General features: G+C 45.9%; 3 protein-coding genes across 3 annotated transcripts; all 3 read right to left on the reverse strand.

Annotated features, from left to right (window-relative positions):
• Positions 1 to 475: 475 nt before the first annotated feature.
• On the reverse strand, positions 476 to 1,420 carry LOC118076036 (olfactory receptor 2G3-like). The gene has a single exon (XM_035098540.2). It carries the CDS (start codon positions 1,418 to 1,420, stop codon positions 476 to 478), a length of 945 nt encoding a protein of 314 aa, XP_034954431.2.
• Positions 1,421 to 9,901: 8,481 nt separating this feature from the next.
• Positions 9,902 to 10,843, reverse strand: LOC118080100 (olfactory receptor 2G3-like). Its single transcript, XM_035105028.2, has one exon. The coding sequence runs from the start codon at positions 10,841 to 10,843 to the stop codon at positions 9,902 to 9,904; it is 942 nt and encodes a 313-aa protein (XP_034960919.2).
• An 8,820-nt stretch (positions 10,844 to 19,663) lies between these two features.
• On the reverse strand, positions 19,664 to 20,608 carry LOC118080101 (olfactory receptor 2G3-like). The gene has a single exon (XM_035105029.2). The coding sequence runs from the start codon at positions 20,606 to 20,608 to the stop codon at positions 19,664 to 19,666; it is 945 nt and encodes a 314-aa protein (XP_034960920.1).
• Between the last annotated feature and the right edge of the window lie 4,087 nt (positions 20,609 to 24,695).

A 24,695-nucleotide genomic window follows, 5' to 3' on the forward strand; every position in this document is an offset into this window, starting at 1 on the left:
CTTTTTTAAAGCAATCGCCCAATAGCAGCTCCGCTGCTGCCAAGCCCTAGCTACCTATGCCAGAGCCTGGGGTGCAAGCACCAGAACCTGAGCTTGAACCAGTCACCCGTGCACATTTTTTCTTAAAACCACCAAAACAAGGACATTTGCTTTAAAATATAAAATTTCCCCCAGATGGACATGTAGGGCCCCAAAAAGAGGGCATGTCTGAGAATTTCCAGACATACGGCCATGCTAGACTAGATAGGATTTTGGCCTGATCCAGCTTGGCTCATCTTAAGCAACTTGTAGTCGGCCTTCAGGAATAACAGTTATAATAATGCTGAAAGTAGCCTAATTCATTGGATTATTCTGTGGGTGACACAAAGTGAAAGGGGAGCTTTGTACATTTGAACAGTGCCATATAAGTGATCAATGAGGACTTTTTCTTAAAATATACTGCAGAGCCTCTGAATGAAGCTGGGAGACATTGGCCTTAAGTTCTCTTCATCAGTCTTCTTAGAGCTTTGTGCACATCTTTGTTCCTCAGGGTATAAATGAGTGGATTGAGCATAGTGGTGACAAATGTATAGAAAAGGGAGGCCATCTTGGCCTGGTCATGGGTTTTGCTGGACGTGGGCTGGAGGTAGGTGAAAAGGGCAGTCCCAAAAAAGAGAGACACAACTGTTAAGTGGGAAGCACAGGTGTTGAAGGCCTTCCGTCTGCCCTCAGCTGAGCGGATCCTTAACTCAGCAGCCACAATGAAACTATAAGAGACCGTAATGAGCCCTAGGGGTGTTACAAGGAACAGCACACTGGAAATAAAGAGCACACCCTCAGTGAACGAGGTGTCAACACAGGCCAATTTGATTAAGGCAGGTACCTCACAGAAAAAATTGTCTATTCGGTTCTCTCCACACCGTGGGAGCCGAAGAGTCATCACTGTTATTACCACTGGGTTGCAAAGGCCACTAATCCAGGCAACAGCAGCCATTTTGTAGCATACAGAGTGGCTCATAATGGTGGTGTAACGCAGTGGGTGGCAGACGGCAGCATAGCGGTCATAGGCCATGGAAACCAAAATAATACATTCTGTGGAGCCCAAAGCAAGGTAGATGTAGAGCTGGGCCACGCAGGCACCATAACTGATGGTCTTCCTTTCCCGCCAGAAGTTCACCAGCATCTGTGGGCCTACACTGGTGGTGAAGCAAAGATCAAGGACAGAGAGATTGGTGAGGAAGAAGTACATGGGGGTGTGGAGATGGGGGTCCAGCCGCGACACCACAATGATGGTTGTGTTTCCCAGCAACGTAATTGTGTAGCACATCAGGACAAGACCAAAGAGCAACATCTCCAAGCGTGGACGGTCAGCCACTCCCAGTAAAATGAATTCTCCTTGGTAACTCTGGTTACCTTCTTCCCACAATGCTTCCCTGTACATTATCTAGAAAAGGAAGAAACAAAAATAGCAGAATACCTACTTAAAATGGAGCTGGAATAAACAGTTGACATAAGAGCAATATTGGCATGGTTGCAAAACTGTGATCACCCAATGATTCTCATTCTTGGACATGAAACTAGTCCCCATTCTCCAAGTCCAAGCTCCAGTTAAGTGTAATCTCTACCCAAACTACCTCTGGATCTATGCAGTATGAATATGAACCAGGAACCATGTGTCCAACGAGAAACCTTCTCATTTTTACATGGCTTAATGTAGGGATGGGGAACATTCAGCCCTCCAGGTGTTGCTGAAGCACAATTCTGCTCCACCCCATCATGGCATGATGGGAGTTGTCGTTCAGCAACATCTGGAGGGCCAAAGGTAATCTACTACTTTTAAAAAACAACATTTAAACCAGATGATTGTCAGAAGTATATGGTGCAGATATATGCAGTTTTATACACATTACTTGGCTGGAGAGCTGCACTGTGTGAATTTCAAAGAATGGCCATGTTTAGGTTAGTACCGTGTTTCTCATAAAATAAGAAGTACCTATAAAATAAGCCATGGCAGGATTTTCATGTGTTGACAAAATATAAGACACACCCCAAAAATAAGCCGTAGTGGTGGGAGCACGTCTGGATGGTGCCATGGAAGAGGAAGATGCCTGTCGGCGCCCGGAACCGGATGCTGCTGCCCCGCCAAAACGCCCAGCAGCGTGCACCATGTGGAGCCCCAACTGAGCGGGAGCCGGCAAGAGCCGCAGCAAACAGCTCTTCATATCTAGGATGAGTTTGACTAGTGCAGCAGCTGCAGAATTCATGGCTATGATATGAGGAGGAAATACCCACCCCTTCTTTCCAATGGTTCTCAGGGTGGCAGATTTGGGGCTTTTGATCCTAAAGCGGTGGACTTGATTGACATTTATGACATAATACAGGCTGTGTTAAAAAGTGGATAGAGGGACCTTCCTTCCTTCCTTCCTTCCTTCCTTCCTTCCTTCCTTCCTTCCTTCCTTCCTTCCTTCTTTTCACTGGGGTCTTCCAATGACTCCAAATGGTGGGAGATTTAGGACAGAGCAAAATAAATAGTTTTTTCACACAGAGCACGGCAAAACAAGATATACTGATCGCCACAAACTTCGTGAGCATTCAAAGGAGATTAATTCTCTGTGTGGATGATAAGACATTCATTGTCTACTAGTGTTGATGGTTTTCTGTTACCTCCAGCAATGTAGCCAGAGAATGACAGCCATCAGTGGGCAAATAGCACAAACTAAAGAAGGATGTTCTTCTTATTATAGGAGATTGGAATGCTAAAGTGGGGAGTCAAAAGATAAAAGGAACAACTGGCAAGTTTGGCCTTGGAGTTCAAAACAAAGCAGGGCAAAGGCTAATAGAGTTCTGTCAAGAGAACAAGCTGGTCATCACAAACACTCTTTTCCAACAACACGAGACGACTCTACACATGGACATCACCAGATGGGCAGCATTGAATGATCGCCGAAGAATTGATGCTTTTGAATTATTGTGCTGGAGGAGACTCTTGAGAGTCCCATGGACTGCAAGAAGATCAAACCTATCCATTCTGAAGGAAATCAGCCCTGAGTGCTCACTGGAAGGACAAATCCTGAAGCTGGGGCTCCAATACTTTGGCCACCTCATGAGAAGAGAAGACTCCCTGGAAAAGCCCCTGATGTTGGGAAAGATTGAGGGCACTAGGGAGAAGGAGGACGACAGAGGACGAGATGGTTAGACAGTGTTCTCGAAGCTACGAACATGAGTTTGACCAAACTGCAGGAGGCAGTGCAAGACAGGAGTGCCTGGCGTGCTATGGTCCATGGGGTCATGAAGAGTCGGACACGACTAAACGACTAAACAACAAGAACATATTCTCTGCAGCCAAAGATGGAGAAGCTCTATACAGCCAGCAAAAACATGACCTGGAGCTGACTGTGGCTCAGACTGTGGCTCAGATCATCAGCTTCTTATAGCAAAATTCAATCTTAAACTGAAGAAAGTAAGAAAACCACTGGGCCAGTAAGATACAATCTAAATCAAATCCCTGTTGAATACACTGTGGAAGTGAGAAACAGTTTTAAGGATTTAGATTTGGTGGACAGTGTGCCTGCAGAACTATGGAGGCAAGCTTGTAACATTATACAATAAAGATATCTTATCTTTTATCTTATCTTATCATCTTATCTTCTCTTATCTTATCATCTTATCTTCTCTTCTCTTCTCTTCTCTTATCTTACAGGAGGCAGCAATGAAAACCATCCCAAGGAAAAGGAAATGCAAGGAAGCAAAGTGGCTGCCCAACGAAGCCTAACAAATAGCGGGGGAGAGAAGGCAAGCAAAATGAGAGGGAGGTAATGAAAGATACAGGAAATTGAATGCAGATTTTCAAAGAATAGCAAGGAGAGACAAAAGGGCCTTCTTAAACGAGCAATGCAAAGAAATAGAGGAAAACAATAGAATGGGGAAAACCAGAGATCTGTTCAAGAAAATTGGAGATATGAAAGGAACATTTCGTGCAAAGATTACCACAATAAAGGACAAAAGTGGTAAGGACCTAACAGAAGCAGAAGACATCAAGAAGAGGTGGCAAGAATACACAGAGGAATTACACCAGAAAGATATGGAGGTCTCGTACACCCCAGGTAGTGTGGTTGCTGACCTTGAGCCAGACATCCTGGAGAGTGAAGTAAAATGGGCCTTAGAAAGCACTGCTAATAACAAGGCCAGTGGAAGTAATGACAGTCCAGCTGAACTATTAAAATTTTTAAAAGAGGATGCTGTTAAGGTGCTACACTCAATATGCCAGCAAGTTTGGAAAGCTCAGCAGTGGCCAGAGGATTGGAGAAGATCAGTCTACATCCCAATCCCAAAGAAGGGCAGTGCCAAAGAATGCTCCAACTACCACACAATTGCACTCATTTCACACGCTAGCCCCCTTTGTGGATCAATGCCTTGTTGTGGCGAAGGGGCTTGAATAACTCAGAGAAGCTATGAGCTATGCCATGCAGGGCCACCCAAGATGGACAGGTCATAGTGGAGAGTTTTGACTAAACGTGATCCACCTGGAGAAGGAACTGGCAAGACACTCCAGTATCCCTGCCAAGAAAACTCCATGGACAAAGACAACAGGCATATAAAAGTTATGACACTGGAAGATGAGCCCCTCAGGTCGGAAGGCGTCCAACATGCTACTGAGGAAGAGTGGAGGACAAGTACAAGTAGATTCAGAGCTGATGAAGCGGCTGGGCCAAAGCCAAAAGGTCGCTCAGTTGCGGATATGCCTGGAAGCGAAAGGAAAGTCCGATGCTGTAAAGAAAAATATTGCATAGGAACCTGGAATGTAAGAACCATGGATAATGGTAAGCTGAAGTGATGATATTCCAGCTGAACTATTTAAAATTTTAAAAGATGATGCTGTTAAGGTGCTACACCCAATATGCCAGCAAGTTTGGAAAACTCAGCAATGGCCAGAGGATTGGAGAAGATCAGTCTACATCCCAATTCCAAAGAAGGGCAGTGCCAAAGAATGCTCCAACTACCGCACAATTGCGCTCATTTCACACGCTAGCAAGGTTATGCTTAAAATTCTACAAGGCAGGCTTAGGCAGTATGTGGACCGAGAACTCCCAGAAGTGCAAGCTGGATTTTGAAGGGGCAGAGGAACCAGAGACCAAATAGCAAACATGCGCTGGATTATGGAGAAAGCTAGAGAGTTCCAGAAAAACATCTACTTCTGCTTCATTGACTATGCAAAAGCCTTTGATTGTGTGGACCGCAGCAAACTATGGCAAGTTCTTAAAGAAATGGGAGTGCTGATCACCTCATCTGTCTCCTGAGAAATCTCTATGTGAGACAAGAAGCTACAGTTAGAACTGGATATGGAACAACTGACTGCACCGGGGGGGGGGGGGAGTTTAAGTGGGGGGGGAGGAAAGGGAGGCAAAAGTTCTCTCTCTGAGAAGCCAGTAGGAGCGCATGCCTCTCCGTCCGCGTGCCTCTCCTCCCGCCTCCTCCCGCCTTCTGCCTGCTCACTTCTCGTTCTTCTTCTGCCTTTGTTATGCGTGTGTGTCATTCTAGAGGAGTGTGCTGAGCTCTCTCAGGCTGCCTCAGAGAGAAGCTGGACTGCGGTCAACAGAAATCAGTCAGGTGAAAAATGGTAGAGTATCTAGAGTTGGCAAAGCTGACTGGAAAAGTAAGAGAGCAAAAAGACCAGAAATCTCAAAAAGAATGGAATAAATTTACAGAATATCTGAAAATATATTGTAAATCAACAATAACACTAATTGGCTTGATATAATACCTACAACTGTAATAAAGGGAAGTAATGGAGACATAGACAAAAGAGAAAATGTACAAGAAAAAGGAGCAGATAAAAGGAAAAGAGGATAGAAAACCAGATGTGAAAGAAGGAGGAAGTCGGGTTCGGCAGAACTAATAGAAATAGAAGATGAAAAGAGATGTTAATAATGAAGGGGCGAGGGGTTGGGGTATTTGCTGTATTTTGTTGTATTGTATATTATGATTAATAGTGTATAATGTATAAATGTTTATGTATGAAAATCAATAAAAATTATTTGGGGGAAAAAGAGAAATCAGTCAGGTGATCTACGAGTTGATCGCGGCTGACCTGTTGGGCAATCCTTACACTGTAAAGGAAAGGCTTGGGGGGGGGGAGGATGCCAGGGAGATGAAATTATAAGACTGACTCGGAGACTGGAGAGCGAGCAGTTCACCTAGTTTAGATTTGCAAAGAAAATGAATGAATTAAACATTTAGCTTTTACATCTTCCTCGTCCCAACCCGATGCCCTATACCAGGGGTCCCCAGACTTTCTGCGCGGCGGGCCGGTGCCCGCCGCGCCGACCGCGCGGTGGGCCGGAGGGCAGGGGAGTGCGCGCGCAGCGGGCCGGAGGGCGGGGGAGTGCGCGCCCGTGCGCATGCGCACACGCACACGGGCGGGAAAAAATCGCAAAAAATCGCTTGTGCGCATGCGTATGGGCCTCCCCCGACCCGGAAGTGCACCAGAAATGACCTCTTCCGGGTCGGGAGAGGCCCATACGCATGCGCACAAAGGATTTTCGGCGATTTTTTGCCGATTTTTTAGATCGTCGCTGCGCCGCGCGCCGTGAGAGCGGGCGGCGGCAGCGGGCGGCGGGAGTCGTCGCGGGCCGGATTGGAAGGCCGATTGGGCCGCATCCGGCCCGGGGGCCGTAGTTTGGGGACCCCTGCCCTATACAGATATTTAAGACTAAAACTCCCTTCCCTCTTAACTATTAGTCTTGTCAACTGGCATTGATGGGAGTTGTCGCTGAAAACATCTGGCAGGCACCACACCAGGGAAGGCTGCTTTGCACCGCTCTGTTCTGTACAGAAATAGTTGAATCAGATGAAGAATGAAATAAGATTGAATAAAGAGAAAAAGCATTCAGGGGGAGAGTGTCAAGGGAGACAGCTCAAAGCAGGAGACAGGGATGCAGAATCTCATATATTTGGAGACATCCGCATAATGATCAATGCAAAAGGTGGAAGAAAAAGGGAAATGCTACCCCCAAAAAACCCTTACTTGGGTTGGCTTGCCTGATTCAGTCCAGTGCCTGGGCTCTTCTGGCTCAGCACTGTGTCCCATAGTATCTGTTAGTACCTGCACATCTACATGACCGTAGTAGCAGGATCTCTCTCAAAAGGGACCTTCTGGAGACAAGAGAACTGATTTTATGATGTTATCCAGCAGGGAGGTGGTGGAGGAAGTTGCTCTCTCTCCCCATCTTCAGCAGCTCCCTGAAGAACCATCATTGAGCCGCAGAAGGAACAGAACTCAGACTCAATAATTAGGGACAAATTTTACGCTGGAGCCATGAGTTGAGAAGCCTCAAAGGACTCTCCTCCTCCTCGCTTGCGCAATGTCATTTGGAGTCTGTGACTTGCATGAGGGAAGGCATGGAAAGAAAAATACTACTTAACTCCTTAGGGAGCAAAAGACTTTGAATTAACTAGCTATATGTAAACTGTCAAAGTTGGTCGGATAAATTTATTTCAATGCCTATTGATATTTCTGAGTATTCCAATTTGCTCTTTGGACACCTCGTGTGATGTCACATTTAGAGAACTAGCTTTAGTCCAAGGGGGGGTGGTCTGGGTTCGCATCATCATATAGCCACAAAATTCACTAGGAACTGATCCGCATTTGGTTCATAGCTGCCAAGTTTTCCCTTTTCTCACGAGGAAGCCTATTCAGCATAAGGGAAAATCCCTTAAAAAGGGGATAACTTGGCAGCTATGATTTGGTTTTCCTTCCCCTCTGCTTTTTGTCTCCTTGCTATTCATACGACACAGTTCACTCCCACTTGTGGTGATGTACTGCTATTCAAGGCCCTGTCAGTTATATTCTGCAACATGTTCTTGACGCCTTCATTGTGTATTAGTGGCAGTGCTCCCCCCCTAAAAATGTTGAGGGGTATTCTCAATTTCCTACTCATATTGAAATACTGCCCCTCAATGAGGCCAAACTTAGATTCACACAATGTTTAGGGGTATGCATGCCCCTGTGCCCCCCAGGAAAAAAAGCACCGATTAGTGGTAGCATAAAGAATTTGCTTCAGGTTGTTCTGTGATGCTTCCTCAGTGTTACCCCATAACTGCTGGGGGTATAGCATAACAAATGTGGGAGAAACCCCCTATATCAAACATTTGTGGTATAGAATATTTCAACAGGAGTCCTTTTAACCAGGCCTGGAAATAAATTCAGACAGGACTCAAATTTTTGGTTTGGTTTTTGGCAGAATTTAGGCCACAACTTTATTGATTACAATAAATGGCTGGGCTTCCTGCCACCCCTATCACCTGAACCAGAACCTATCCGCAACCTTACAAGTTGTGACAACTTGCTATGCGGCAGATGAAACCCAAATGGCACCAGCCAATCAGCCAGGTGGGGAAAATTCCTGTTTTGCCCCTGTCCCAACGACAGGCAACACATGACGGCATAGCAAGGTCAAGCGCAAGCCCTAAATATAGGGAGAGGTGGGCGGGTGTTCCGATGCACTGAGCCCGAAAGAGGAAGCTCTGGGCACGTGCATCAGCTTAAATAGTGGTCCCTTCATCGCTTTCACTGGCGTCCCGCTAGCCCAATTCTCCCACGATCGAGGGACCACCAGTAGGGTGTTGTGGCCGCTCCAATGTTCCCACCCACAACACAAGGCCTGATTGCCAGTGTCAGGGGTTTCTTGTGACTACTCTCGAGTAACGACGCTCCTCAGGTTACTTTTCCATAACGTGTTTATTGGTGCTGATATGTACAGTGAAGCAGGTGCAGAAACATGTCTCCTCAGTCTGATGCAGAATCCGGAAGTGCCCCTCGGCACGAACGCCCCCAACATAAAAGGCGCGGGACACTGAATCTCTTTTCTTTTCTCCTCCTTCGTAATTCCGGAACCGGCGGAAAGGGTCTGCGTTCCATGTTTTCCCTCTCCCCCTGGTCCCCTTCGCTCTCCTCCCGTCTGTGGAGTCTGGGCTCTTTCATCCTGCCTGAGCCCGGGCACTCTCTCTCCGTGTCCTGACTTCCCTCCCCGGAGTCTGTGTTTCCTTCGCTACTCTGTGAGGAGCTACTCTTGATGATGGGGGGGGGTACTCTGTACTCCCTCCCCCTTACAGCCAGGTCCCACTGCAACATGTGCCCTCTTGTGAGGGAGGACCTGATTTAACCTCCATTTTATTCCCATCAACCCAACGGTCGTATTATTGGCAGTCTTTTTAATCTTTATTTTTTAAAGGATATTAGTTCTCAATGCACAACTCCAAATGTAAAAAATAATATCCTTTAAAAAATGAACACAAAGTTTTAAAACACGGACGTGTGCCTGGAATGAACGGGGCAAGCCCATTATACCTCAGGATATAGATTAGTGCAATAAGCGTGGTGACACCCAATGCATAGAAAAGGGAAACCATCTTGCCTAGTCACAAGAGTAGTTGGACTGGGGGCTGAAGGTAACTGAAAATGGCCGCCCCATAAAACAGCAACACCACAATCAAGTGGGAGGCACAGGTGTTGAAGGCCTTTTGACTGCCCTCAGCTGAGCGAACCTTAACACAGCATCTCAGTGTAGCTATGAAAGTCCCTAATGAGGCCTAAGGGTGCAACAAGGAATACAACACTGGAAGCAAAGAGCACCACCTCATTCAGTGAGGTGTCAGAACAGGCCAATTTGACTGAGGCCGGCACACAGGGCCGGCCCTATCATGGGGCAAACTAGATAACTGCCTAGGGCACAGACCTCAGAGGGGTGCAGTACTGACTGCAGTGTCCAGCCTGATTCACTGGCATATCCGGCAGTCAATTCAAAATTGAAAAGAAGCTCTGGTTAAGAAAAAAAAGTGTCATATAAGTGATCAGTGAGGTTTTAGTTATTTATTATTAAAATATAACCACACAGCCTCTGAACGGAGTTGGGAGACATTGGTCTTAAGTTCTCTTCGTCAGTCTTCTTAGAGCTTTGTGTACCTCTTTGTTCCTCAGGGTATAGATTAAGGGATTGAGCATGGTGACAACAAATGTATAGAAAAGGGAAACCATCTTGCCCTGATCGCGGGAGTAGTTGGACGCGGGCTGAACGTAGCTGAAGGTGGCCGTCCCATAAAAGAGCGACACCACAATCAAGTGGGAAGCACAGGTGCTGAAGGCCTTCTGCCTGCCCTCCGCTGAGCGGATCCTCAACACAGCAACCACAACGTAGCTATAAGAGACCATAATGAGGCCTAGTGGTACTATAAGGAACACTGCACTAAAACCAACAAGCAAAGCCTCATTGAAGGAGGTGTCAACACAGGCCAGTTTGATTAAGGCTGGAACCTCACAGAAAAAATTGTCTATTCGGTTCTCTCTACACCGTGGGAGCCGAAGAGTCATCACTGTGTGCACTAGTGAATTGCCGAAGCCAAAAAGCCAGGCGATGGCAGCCATTTTGAAACATAAAGAGTGGCTCATAATGGTAGTGTAGCGCAGCGGATGACAGACTGCAGCATATCGGTCGTAGGCCATGACAGCCAAAAGGACACATTCTGTGGAGCCCAAAGCAAGGAAGATGTAGAGCTGGGGCACGCAGGCACCGTAACTGATGGTCTTCCTTTTCCTCCAGAAGTTCACCAACATCTGCGGGCCCACACTGGTGGTGAAGCAAAGATCAAGGAAGGAGAGGTTGCTGAGGAAGAAATACATGGGGGTGTGGAGATGGGGGTCCAGCCGCGACACCACAATGATGGTTGTGTTGCCCAGCAAGGTCATCGTGTAGCACATCAGGACAAGACCAAAGAGCAACATCTCCAAGCGTGGGCGGTCAGCCACTCCCAGTAAGATGAATTCTCCTTCATAGCTCTGATTATCTCCCCACATTGCTTCCCTGTACATTATCTGGAAAAGTAAGAAAGAAAAAATAGCAAAATACCTACAGAAAATGGAGCTGGAATAAACCGCTGGCAGAAGAGCAATAGTGGCATCTTGGTATGACAGAGATCACCATACCTGCCAAGTTGCTGTCGGAGAAATAAGAGACCGGGCGGAAGTAGCAGACCGGAAGTAGCGCTGCCGCCATTTTGGAACTGGGCGGAGCATGCTCAGAAGTGACTTTTGATGCTGCTTTACCCAGTTCCAAAATGGCCGCTGCGCCAGAAGAAACCGGGGAAAACCAAAAAAATCTGTTTTTTCAGCTAGGAACAGCTGGAAAAACAGGGATTTCCCGGGGAATACGGGAGACTTGGCAGCTATGCAGATCACCCATGTACCATGTGTACAATAAGAAAACCTAATTTTTTCACGGCTTAATGTAGGCATGGTGAACCTGCACATAAGGGTTGGAATGCTTACAGAAAATGATAATGTTTTGTAGTGATCTAAAAAAGGCAAATTTAAAGTTGAAAATAATAAGATTGAAATAAAGTGCCAGCTACCATATACTCATATGTAAACCAGTGACCAGCCACACTTTGAATACTGTGTACTATTCTGGTGGTCAAATCTCAGAAAAATGTAGACTTGCAGTTAAAAATAAAGACAAAGAGTATACAATAAAATGATCCAGGGTTGGAGACCTCCCCTATTAGGAAAATCTGTTTAGAAAAACTTAACAAAGGTTGAATAACCTAATTGTATCAGCTGTAAATGCAAGAACAGTAACAGAAACACAAAATATGCTTTTTTGTTGCTGTCCCATGACCCTTTAAAATGAATTGCTGTTTGAAGGATCAATTTAAGGAGGGAGGAAGAATCTGTGTTAAAGATGCTTAATCTGTCCCCCAACTTCATCTTAAAATATCCATCCAAGGCACTTTCCCCATATACATTTCCAAGCAAATGATGATGATGATGATGATGATGATGATGATAATACTAATAATAAAATGAAATAATATAATAATAATAATAATAAATATAATAATAAATATAATAATAAATATAATAAATATAATGATGATGATGATGAAATAATAAAAATAATAATAAAATATTTATTTGTATCCCACCCTGTTCCTGGCCGAAACTGGGCTCAGGGCGGCTAATATCAAATATATAACATTAGTATAAAATCAAACAATAATTAAATTCCCTCCTAAAAACAAGTGTATTCAATATTATTTCTCTATTCTTCTCTTCATTTCACATCCATCCATCCATCCTATAATTTTTGCTCCCTTTTTCAAGATGACACTCCTCACCAACTCATTAGGGCATGTCATTTTAGGGGGTGAAACTTAATTTTTGCAAATTTATTCAGTGAGGGCTATTTCTGAGTGTGAGGAATTAAAACCTGCTATTATTTTTTGTGACTGGACAACATCTAGTTTGATGGTGACCTTTGCTGAAGAAGCACATAAACTACTTTTGGAAAACCAAATACAGTAATACTAATTTGATCATATAATATACACTGCAACTACTTGTCAATCAATTTTCATAATATCTATACAATCTTACACCCATTTTGCTTAACAAGCAAATCTAAGTTGTATTAGTTTAACCAAAATATCTTTTGAATTCCCAAGCCATATTAAACTTTTTAACACCCCACATTTTTGGAATTTGAAAAATTCAGTATACCCTACTATCTCACCCCTGTCACAGTGAGAAGTAAATTCATTATGTCTAGGTCAGTTTTACACACTGGATATCCTTTTATTTATTTAATATTTGTATAGCCCACACTGTATTCTGAGATCTCTGGGTGCGGGAAATAAAATAAGATTTGCAATGAAGAATATTAACAACAACAAAAATCTATCCCATGGAGTGGCCCATGGCTTGGCTTCTTGGTCTGCTATGGCAGTCTGTGTTGAGGGAGAGGTGGCTCCACCTTGGGCCAAGGAAACTCTCACAGAGCTCACTCTGGATGCAACTCCGTAGTCCAGGTCATCAAAAGGGTACTGTGTGGAAAATACCTGGGGTAGCCTGGGCAGACATGAAATTGCCTTATAGCCAATAAGAGCATTAGTCCAGCTATCTCAGGATTACACAGTATTCTCTGTGCTTGGGTTCCCATCATGACCCAGACACCTTAGCCAATGGTGATGGACAATGGGAGTTGCAGTCCAACAGCTCTGGGGATTGAAGCTTGAAGGACACGGGTCTAGGCTGACAGGCAGCAGCTGTGCAAGATTGCAGACCCGGCTCTCTGCAAGCCCATTCGAGAGATGCCAAGGATTGAACCTGGGACCCTCTTCATGCAAAGCAGATGCTCCACCACTGAGCTATGGCCCTTCCTATGTGACTAGAGGGGGGGCAGAAGGGAAGATGAAGACTGGGGAGACACCCAGAGAGGATGAGCCAAGCAAAAAGAAGCACCCACTGAGCCACACTGATAAGATATGTTCTTTTTTAAAAAAGAGTGTAATAGCATTCAGTATGTGTATGTGTTTGTGAAGGGGAGAGGGTCAAGGGGAAAACGACAGGAGGAGACTGAAAGAGAAAGAGATGCAGATTCTCTCACATCTGGAGGCATCTCCATAATGATCCATGTATCCAATGCCTCTTGACCCAATATCAGTTACAAGAACTTCAGGTGATCATGAAGATGGATAAGAGGCACTTAAGAGATGGTCTCTTCAGGTCTGATGCAGAAAGGGATTTAACCACAATGGCCTCTACCCAAAGTTCACCATGGTTCCCACTTATCAAAACGGAGCAAATCTGAGCTAGTGATTTGACAAAGCTCCCACTTGCTGTACTAAGAATTGCAGAGCCAGTGTGGTGTAGTGGTTAAGAGCTGTAGACTCGTAATCCGGGGGACCGGGTTTGAGTCTCCGCTCCTCCACATGCAGCTGCTGGGTGACCTTGGGCTAGTCACACTTCTCTGAAGTCTCTCAGCCTCACTCACCTCACAAAGGAAAGGAGAATGTTAGCTGCTTTGAGACTCCTTAGGGTAATGATAAAGCGGGATATCAAATCCAAACTCTTCTTCTTCTTCTTTTACAGAATTATGATTTCAATCAATGCCCTCGGTGGTGGTGGATGGTCGGTACGGTACAGTACAAGGAGAGACTTTGCCTGTGCGGGCAACCTTGTATAGAGGACCTGTACCACTAATTATTGCAATGCCCACTATAGAGGACCGATTTATAAAAAACCCTGCTCACGAATGGAACACACTCGAACAGCGTGGAAAGGGTGAAATGGCTGCTGAGTGATACTGATGACTTTGTAACTTATAAAGTAGCAGTATATGCGTTGGCAGCTAAGAGGATCATGAGAAAAGAACTAGATAAAATAGCGGTCAACTGCAAAGGTGATTCAGACATTTAAGCTGGCACATTCTACCTGATGACCCCTTGCTATTCTATTGTATGCAACAAATATTTTTTAGGAGAAATGATCATGGTTTATTGTACTGTATCTGCAGTGCCTGATGTTTTTATGGTTTTTACGCTTATTGTTGCTTTTCTTTTTGTTCCCATTGTGAATGATGCCATGGCCTTCGGTAGTGCAATAAAGTTTATGATGGTGATTATGATAATGATCAATGTAAATTATGGTAGCAAAAAAAAAATGCTCCCCGCAACTCTTACCCTGGGCGGCTTGCCTAATTCAGTCCAGCACCTTGGCTCTTCTGCCTCAACATTGTGTCATATACAATCTGTTGGTACCGGCACATCTACCGTGTTTCTCCTAAAATAAGACACGTCTTATATTTATTTTTCCTATAAAAAAACACATCGCGGCTTATTTTCGGGGGATGTATTATTTTTTATTAAGCATGGTACAGCATTGTTACCGTAAGTATGGTACGGGGCTTTCTTGCGCCGCCCACTGAGCCCACTGCTGGGTCCCTGGGCTTGACGCGGTGCGGTGCGGCGCGGTGCGGCTGCTGCCGGCTCCTGCCGGGTCCTGCGGCTTTGTGCGCCGCCCGCTGAGCCCACTGCTGGGTCCCTGGGCTTGGCGCGGCGCGGCGCGGCTGGGGCTGCTGCCGGCTAGTGCCGGCTGCTGTGGCTTCACGCGCCGCCCGCTGAGCCCACTGCTAGGTCCCTGGGCTTGACGCGGTGCGGCACGGCGCGGCTGGGGCTGCTGCCGGCTCCTGCTGGCGGCTGCGGCTTCGCGCGCCGCCCGCTGAGCCCACTGCTGGGTCCCTGGGCTTGACGCGGCGCGGCGCGGCTGGGGCTGCTGCCGGCTCCTGCCGGGTCCTGCGGCTTTGTGCGCCGCCCGCTGAGCCCACGGCTGGGTCCCTGGGCTTGGCGCGGCGCGGCTGGGGCTGCTGCCGGCTCCCACCGGCTGCTGTGGCTTTGCGCGCCGCCCGCTGAGCCCACTGCTAGGTCCCTGGGCTTGACGCGGTGCGGCGCGGCGCGGCGCGGCTGGGGCTGCTGCCGGCTCCTGCTGGCTGCTGCGGCTTCGCGCGCCGCCCGCTGAGCCCACTGCTGGGTCCCTGGGCTTGACGCGGTGCGGCGCGGCTGGGGCTGCTGCCGGCAGCTGCGGCTTCGCGCGCCGCCCGCTGAGCCCACTACTGGGTCCCTGGGCTTGGTGCGGTGCGGCGCGGTGCGGCTGGGGCTGCTGCCGGCTGCTGCGGCTTCGCGCACCGCCCGCTGCCGGGTCCTGGGGCCCGTTCAGTCGGAGCTCGGCACGTCTCTGTGCTGGGGCTCCCGCTGGGTTGGGGTGCGGCGCGGCGCGCGCTGCTGCGTTTGCCGGCTCCCGCTGGGTCGGGTAGGTACCGGTACCCCCAACATGTCTTATTTTGGGGGGATGTCTTATATTTTTTTGCCTTTAAAAGATTGTGCCATGGCTTATTTTAGAGGCATGTCTTATTTTAGGAGAAACACGGTACATGACCATAGTAAGATGATATCTCTATCTCAAAAGAGGTCTCCAGGGGTCAGGATAAATGATTTTATGATATTATTCAGCAGCTCTCTGAGGAACCATCATGAAGCCCCGTAAGGGCCAGAACTCAGACTCAATAATTAAGGTGAAACTACATGTTACCCTTCAGTCATGAGCAGAGCCCCAAAAGACCTGCCTCCTCTTCCCTTGCACAGTGTCCTCTGGGAGGTTGTGACTTGCCCCAGGGGAGGGATGGAAAAGAAAACACTACTTAACTCCTTAGGGAGCAAAAGTCTTTGAATTAACTAGCTATGCAAAAACTTTCAAAGTTTGTTGGAGAAATTTATTTCATTGCATATTGATATTTCCGAGGATTCCAATTAGCTGTTTGGAGACCTCATGTGGTGAACTGGAATTTTTCAAGGGAAGCTCCAACTATGGACATGGGGCCCATAGGCCAGTAACTACCGTGTTTCTCACATTTTAAGATGTGCCTATAAAATAAGCCATGGCACGATTTTCTCAAGGCAATAAAATATAAGGCATGCATCCCCCTAAAATAAGACATTCTGGGGTACCGGTACTATACCGTGCTGGGAGCAGTTCCGGATGGCGCTTCCGTAAGGAACAGGAAAAGGAAGATGCCTGTCCTTGCCGGAAGCGGATGTGCAACGTGCGCCGTGTGGAGCTCAGATGGAGCGGGAGCCGGCAGAAGCTGCAGCACGCCCCGCGCCGAGCCCCGACCCAGCAGGACCCTGTGCGACCCGGCAAGGGCAGCAGTGCGCGCCGTGCCGAGCCTCGACGGAGCGGGAGCTGGCAAAGGCAGCAGCGCGCGCTTTGCCGAGCCCCGACTGAGCGGGAGCCAGCAAAGCGCGCGCTGCTGCCTTTGCTGGCTCCTGCTGGGTCGCGGCCAGGTGTGCGCTGCTGCCCTTGCCAGGTCCCGCTGGGTCGGGGCTTGGCAAAGCGCGCGCTGCTGCCTTTGCCGGCTCCCGCTGGGTTGGGGCTCGGCGCAGCGCACGCTGCCGCCCTTGCTGGGTCCTGCTGGGTCGGGAGCCGACGGAGCGGGAGCCAGCAAAGGCAACAGCGTGCACCGCTTGGAGCCCCGACCCGGCGGCGGGACCCTGCAGCGTGCCCTGCTGAAGCGCCAACAAAGTGCCCAGCAGCGCAGCAGCAGCAGCAGCCAGTTCTGGGCGCCAAACCACAGCAGGAAGGGGAGGTAATTTTTTAAAAATAAGACACCCCCGAAAATAAGCCGTAGGCTTATTTTCTTAAGTAAAATAAATATAAGACGGTGTCTTAAAATGTGAGAAACACAGTACTGCAGGATAAAAAAACAAACACTGGTTCTGAAGACAATGTCCCGTGGCCCTTTAAAATGAATTCTGAACAAAATTGGTGAAGTAGCCAAAAGGTTTATTGAAAAACATTTCAAGATAGCTGACCAATGCAGGCACACCTCGTTCAGGGAGTCACTAGCATTTTATCCTTTTCCCCGAGCGCAAAAGTCCCTCCTCTACATGCCCACCAGGAAGGGGCGTGCAATGTTTACAGCGTATCGCATCCGCCTTATTAACGTATTACCATCCTACTTCCCCTTGTTAATCATTGTACAGATATGGTCAAAAGCCCCCTTACAAAAATCTGTTGACGTGAGCAGTATCTATTTTCTTACCACAAGCGGTCCTATTTACATGTGTTAACCGCTTCATTTGTTCTTAATGCGAGCACAAGTTAGTTTCATATCTGATAAAGCTAAAATGGCAAACCACAATTTGCTTACCAAAGGTTCTAGTCCTAGGTGTAAGAGGGTCTTTGCGTCTGGGTCCTAACCGCAAGCTATATGACTTTCTGAGCATTCTAACCACCAGTTTTGCTAAAAGTGTACAGTATATACCTATCTGTAGCCATTTGTGGTTATCACAAGCTCGGCTAATTTTGCAAACCTTGTCAAAATCCATGCATCCAGGGGTGTAGGAAATGATATCTAATGAATTGAAAAAGATGTTTAGGTATACCTTTCCCCCAAAGCCTGAAGCTTTTCTATTGGGACTAATGGGAGAGAAAATAGGAAAAGGAGACCAGAGATTATTTATGTATGCTACAACCGCTGCAAGAACTTTATTAGCCCCAAAATGGAAACTACAAGAGATACCGACGATTGAGGAGTGGCAGACGAAAATGATTGACTATGCAGAGTTAGCAAAGTTGACCTGCGGGATCCGTAACCAGGGAGAGACAAATTTCCAAAGGGAATGGAGTAAATTAATTGACTATATGGAGAAGAACTGTAGAAGTTTAAAGACACTTGCAGGACTGAAATAAATCCTACAAGTTAGTTTAAAATGTGGGTAAAAGGGAACTGCGAGCTAAGAGTGAGAAACAAAGCCGAATGACGGGAGGGAGGGAAGTCACAGCTCGGCAGAGCGAAATGAACTGAGATGGGTGAACATAAGATGAATTGTATTTAAAAAATTGCTTTTTGTTTTGTTTATTTGGAAAAATGTTAATAAAAATTATTTGGGGGGGAAAGGGGGTGTAGGAAGAGGGGTGCGTTGGGGGCGCTGAGGGTGCCATCGCGGCTGCCCCCTGCCCATGCTGGGTGCCCTGCCTCCGCGGGCAGCGCACCCCGCCCCAGAATGCGTGCCCCGCCTCCATGGACGGCGCACCACGCCCCCAGAATGCGCGCCAGCCCCACCCCTGCCTGCTCTCTGCCCCCGGTGCCACTCCGCCACTGCATTCATCCTCTTGTTCTACTAGGAAGCTACTAATCTGCAACTCTTATCAGATTGTATGTGTCCTAGTTCTATCAGGCAGTCATCATCATCATCATCATCTTCATTTTATTTGTATGCCGCCATTCCATAGTTAAAACAATGCTCAAGGCAGCTTACAACATGACAAGATTTACATAATTACCAACATAACAAAAGTCATAAACAATAAATAAAACATATCAAAAAGTACACAGCCAAATGGAAAACAATTTCCACATGAAGAATAAAATCTAAAACTAAGAATACAGCATTAATATCAATCACAATTTAAAATGACATAGATAAAAAAATAAAAGCAATTTAGAAAACAGTAAGTGAGCCCTCTCTGCCCAGCAGCAGCAGCAGCCGTCCTTTATGGAGCCTGTCAGGCCCTGCCCCAAGCCAGGTGAAGAAAAGCAGGGCAGGGCCCTTCAGGCTCCCAGCAGGTCAGTTGCTTAAAAACATCCTTTTGAAATGGCAAGGCTATGAGGTCTCTAGACCTGCTTTTATAGAAAAGCATTACTAAAAGCATCCTTAAAATTAGAAAAACAATGGAAAGGCAACATATTCCTCACAACTACTCTGCCTATTTGGTAATCCGGCACTGAGGACTGCAGACCCGCTACTTTTCAAAAGATAAGCCGTGGACCCTTACTTTTTAATTTTTAAATACAGTGTATCTCTTTGGCAGCTTTTGTTATGTGAATGGTGCCATGGATACCCTGGGGTCCAAGGACCACCAATCGGGCGCACTAATCTACAGCATTTCCACCTCACCTATCTATAAAAATAATGTCATTATTACATTGCAACATTACAGCACTGAAATATTCCAAACACCAATAAAACATCCGTAAAAAATAATAATAATCATTATAAACAAACGAACAGAAGCAAAACTGCAAGTCACCATTGAATGAAGGACAATTTATTTTTATTGATGTTGCCAGCCATTGGACTCAAGTTGTTGATTTCTTCATTATTCTTCCCTGGAGTAGCTGGATGGAGGTTGGAGAGAACTAAAAATGGCCGTCCCATAAAAGAGTGACACCACAATCAAGTGCAGGCAATCCAACACAAAAAAGAAGCTCTGGTTGCCAAAACATCAGCGATGTTTTATTTATGTTTATTAAAATATAACCACACAGCCTCTGCATGGAGTTGGGAGACATTGGTCTTAAGTTCTCTTTGTCAGTCTGCTCAGAGCTTTGTGTACCTCTTTGTTCCTCAGGGTATAGATTAAGGGATTGAGCATGGTGACAACAAATGTATAGAAAAGGGAAACCATCTTGCCCTGATCGCGGGAGTAGTTGGACGCGGGCTGAACGTAGCTGAAGGTGGCCGTCCCATAAAAGAGCGACACCACAATCAAGTGGGAAGCACAGGTGCTGAAGGCCTTCTGCCTGCCCTCCGCTGAGCGGATCCTCAACACAGCAACCACAACGTAGCTATAAGAGACCATAATGAGGCCTAGTGGTACTATAAGGAACACTGCACTAAAACCAACAAGCAAAGCCTCATTGAAGGAGGTGTCAACACAGGCCAGTTTGATTAAGGCTGGAACCTCACAGAAAAAATTGTCTATTCGGTTCTCTCTACACCGTGGGAGCCGAAGAGTCATCACTGTGTGCACTAGTGAATTACCGGAGCCAAAAAGCCAGGCGATGGCAGCCATTTTGAAACATAAAGAGTGGCTCATAATGGTAGTGTAGCGCAGCGGATGACAGACTGCAGCATATCGGTCGTAGGCCATGACAGCCAAAAGGACACATTCTGTGGAGCCCAGAGCAAGGGAGATGTACAACTCAGCCACACAGCCGCCATAGGAGATGGACTTGTTTTTCTTCCAGAAGCTCACCAGCATCCATGGTCCGAGGCTGGTGGTGAAGCAAAGATCAAGGAAGGAGAGATTGGTGAGGAAGAAATACATGGGGGTGTGGAGATGGGGGTCCAGCCGCGACACCACAATGATGGTTGTGTTGCCCAGCAAGGTCATCGTGTAGCACATCAGGACAAGGCCAAAGAGCAACATCTCCAAGCGTGGGCGGTCAGCCACTCCCAGTAAGATGAATTCTCCTTCATAGCTCTGATTGCCTTCTTCCCACAATGCTTCCCTGTACATTATCTAGAAAAGGAAGAAACGAAAATAGCAAAACATCTACTCAAAATGGAGCTGGAATAAACAGTTGGCACAAAAGCCTTAGGAGCATCTTGGTATGGCTGAGATCACCCATGTACCATGTGTACAATGAGAAAACCTTCTAACTTTCACATGGCAATGCACGGATGGAGAACCTTCAACCCTCTTCCTGAACTAGTAACCCTCTTTGGCCCCATCAAGCATCGCCAAAGCATGAGAAGCTGGGAGTTGTAGTTCAGCGATGTCTAGAGGGCCAAGGGTAATCTAATATTCAAGATTAAAAGGAGTTATACCAGGTTACAATCAGAAGACTAGGGTGCTCTGATTTAGCACTAAAGTGTGGACTTTCCAGGGGAAGTAGCAGGGCAAAGGCAAAACCTCTGCCTAGAAAGCACGGGACAAGTGGAAAATCACTTGGACCCATGCTTTCTACACAGGAGACAAGCAGAAGGGTTGATGAGCATACATTATTGCTCCGGGTTGGTCTAGCACAGGGATAGCCAACACTGGACTTCAACTCCCAGAAAGCTTGGGAAATGATCAGGAATGATGGGGGGTATAGCGCTAATGGAACAGAATACGTAACTGATCTTGGATTTTAAGATTGCTATGCGGTTTTTATTGTATGGTTTTTATACAGAGCTGTGGAAAACCACTCTGGTATTTTTATGAGTAGCGGTATATAAGTATTTTCAAACAAACATTTAAATGTGCTCTAGATGGTGCTACCTTTAGAACATACCAGAAAAGTTTAGTTCATACAAAATACAGCAGGTTAGGCTTCTGACAGGAACCCACAAGCTGGGAGTTTGCCAATTCCTGTTTTAAAAGAGGGAAATGTTGTTTGGCTCTGAACAGGACATGTAAGGGTTGGAATGCTTACTGAAAATGATAATGTTTTGTAGTGATCTAAAGAAGGTGCATTCAAAGTTGAAAATAATTAGAATCATAGAATCATAGAGTTGGGAGAGACAACAAGGGCCATCCAGTCCAACCCCCTACCAAGCAGGAAACACCATCAATTAGATTGAAATAAAGTACCAGCTATCATACGCTCATATGTAAACCTGTGGTCAGCCACATTTTGAATATTGTGTACTATTCTGGTGGTCAAATCTCAGAAAAATGTAGACTTGCGGTTAAAAATAAAGACAAAGAGTATACAAAATGATCCAGGGTTGGAGACCTCCCCTATTAGGAAAATCTGTTTAGAAAAACTTAACAAAGGTTGAATAACCTAATTGTATCAGCTGCAAATGCAAGTAACAGAAACACAACAACCAAATAATTCTAATTTTATCATATAAAACATATAACTGCAAGTACTTGGCAATCAATTTGAATGATATCGATGCAATCTTGCACCCATTTTACTTATCAAGCAAAATGAAATTGTATTAATTTAACCAAAAGAGCTGTTGAATTTCCAAGTCATTTTACAACATTTTAGCACCCCTTATTTTTGGATTTAGCTCACCTCTGTCTCAGGGAGAAGTAAATTCATTCTGAAAAATGTGTATTCAATATTTTATCTCTGTTCTTCTCTTCATTTCACTTCCATCCATCCTATATTTTATGGTCCCTTTCTCAAGATGACACTCCTCACACTACCTCAGTAGGGAGTGTCATTTTGGGTTGAAACTTAATTTTTGCAAGGTGTGTGAAGGTGTGTATTATTTTTGTGACTGGGCAACATTTAGTTTGGTAAGTCACCGTTTGATGAAGAAGCACATAAACTACTTTTGGAAAACCAAATAAGTCGAATATTATCATATAAAATATAAAACTGCAAGCACTTTGCAATCAATTTGAATGCTATCTATGCAATTTTACACCCATTTTACTTATCAAGCAAAACGAAATTGTATTAATTTAACCAAATTATCTTTTGAATTCCTGTCATGTTAGGACTTTTAGCACCCCTCATTTTGGGAATTAGCTCATTAGCTCACCCCTGACTCTTGGTCTGCTATGACAGTCTGTGTTGAGGGAGCAGGTGGCTCCACCTTGGGCCAAGGAAACTCTCACAGAGCTCACTCTGGATGCAACTCTGTAGTCCAGGTCATCAATAGTATTCTGTATTCATCACTGTATCCTGCTCTGGTCAGACCTTTACCTGGAGTACTGTGTCCAGTTCTGGGCACCACAGTTGAAGGAGGATACTGACAAGCTGGAACGTGTCCAGAAGAGGGCAACCAAAATGGTCAAAGGCTTGGAAATGATGCCTTATGAGGAATGGCTTAGGGAGCTGGGCGTGTTTAGCCTGGAGAAGAGAAGGTTAAGGGGTGATATGACAGCCATGTTCAAATATATAAAAGGATGTCATATAGAGGAAGGAGAAAGGTTGTTTTCTGCTGCTCCAGAGAAGCGGACACGGAGCAATGGATTCAAACTACAAGAAAGAAGATTCCACCTAAACATTAGGAAGAACTTCCTGACAGTAAGAGCTGTTCGGCAGTGGAATTTGCTACCAAGGAGTGTGGTGGAGTCTCCTTCTTTGGAGGTCTTTAAGCAGAGGTTTGACAGGCATATGTCAAGAATGTTTTTAAGGTGTTTTCTGCTCGGCAGGGGGTTGGACTGAACGGCCCTTTTGGCCTCTTTCAACTCTGATTCTATGATTCTAAGAGGGTACTGTGTGGAAAATACCAGGGGTAGCCTGGCCAGTCATTAAATTACCTTATAGCCAATAAGAACATTAGTCCAGCTATCTCAGTATTATACAGTATTCTCCATGCTTGAGTTGCCGGCTTTTGTTGGACTACTATCCCATCACCCCTCAGACACCTTAGCCAATGGTGATGGGCGATGGGAGTTGAAGTCCAACAGGCAGGGTGAGCACTAAAGAGTGGTGGTGTGGTAGGAAATGGAAGGTTGGAGGAATTATACCAGAAAGATATGGAGGTCTCGTACACCCCAGGTAGTGTGGTTGCTGACCTTGAGCCAGACATCTTGGAGAGTGAAGTCAAATGGGCCTTAGAAAGCACTGCTAATAACAAGGCCAGTGGAAGTGATGATATTCTAGCTGAACTATTTAAAATTTTAAAAGATGATGCTGTTAAGGTGCTACACCCAATATGCCAGCAAGTTTGGAAAACTCAGCAATGGCCAGAGGATTGGAGAAGATCAGTCTACATCCCAATTCCAAAGAAGGGCAGTGCCAAAGAATGCTCCAACTACCGCACAATTGCGCTCATTTCACACGCTAGCAAGGTCATGCTTAAAATTCTACAAGGCAGGCTTAGGCAGTATGTGGACCGAGAACTCCCAGAAGTGCAAGCTGGATTTCGAAAGGGCAGAGGAACCAGAGACCAAATAGCAAACATGCGCTGGATTATGGAGAAAGCTAGAGAGTTCCAGAAAAACGTCTACTTCTGCTTCATTGACTATGCAAAAGCCTTTGACTGTGTCGACCACAGCAAAATATGGCAAGTTCTTAAAGAAATGGGAGTGCCTGATCACCTCATCTGTCTCCTGAGAAATCTCTATGTGGGACAAGAAGCTACAGTTAGAACTGGATATGGAACAACTGATTGGTTCAAAATTGGGAAAGGAGTACGACAAGGTTGTATATTGTCTCCCTGCTTATTTAACTTATATGCAGAATTCATCATGCGAAAGGCTGGACTAGATGAATCCCAAGCCGGAATTAAGATTGCCGGAAGAAATATCAACAACCTCAGATATGCAGATGACACAACCTTGATGGCAGAAAGCGAGGAGGAATTAAAGAACCTTTTAATGAGGGTGAAAGAGGAGAGCGCAAAATATGGTCTGAAGCTCAACATCAAAAAAAACCAAGATCATGGCCACTGGTCCCATCACCTCCTGGCAAATAGAAGGGGAAGAAATGGAGGCAGTGAGAGATTTTACTTTCTTGGGCTCCTTGATCACTGCAGATGGTGACAGCAGTCACGAAATTAAAAGACGCCTGCTTCTTGGGAGAAAAGCAATGACAAACCTAGACAGCAGCTTAAAAAGCAGAGACATCACCTTGCCGACAAAGGTCCGTATAGTTAAAGCTATGGTTTTCCCAGTAGTGATGTATGGAAGTGAGAGCTGGACCATAAAG

The sequence above is a fragment of the Zootoca vivipara genome, chromosome 2, assembly GCF_965207765.1.
Source record: "Zootoca vivipara chromosome 2, rZooViv2.hap1.1, whole genome shotgun sequence".
In the NCBI taxonomy this organism is placed as follows: Eukaryota; Metazoa; Chordata; class Lepidosauria; order Squamata; family Lacertidae; genus Zootoca; species Zootoca vivipara.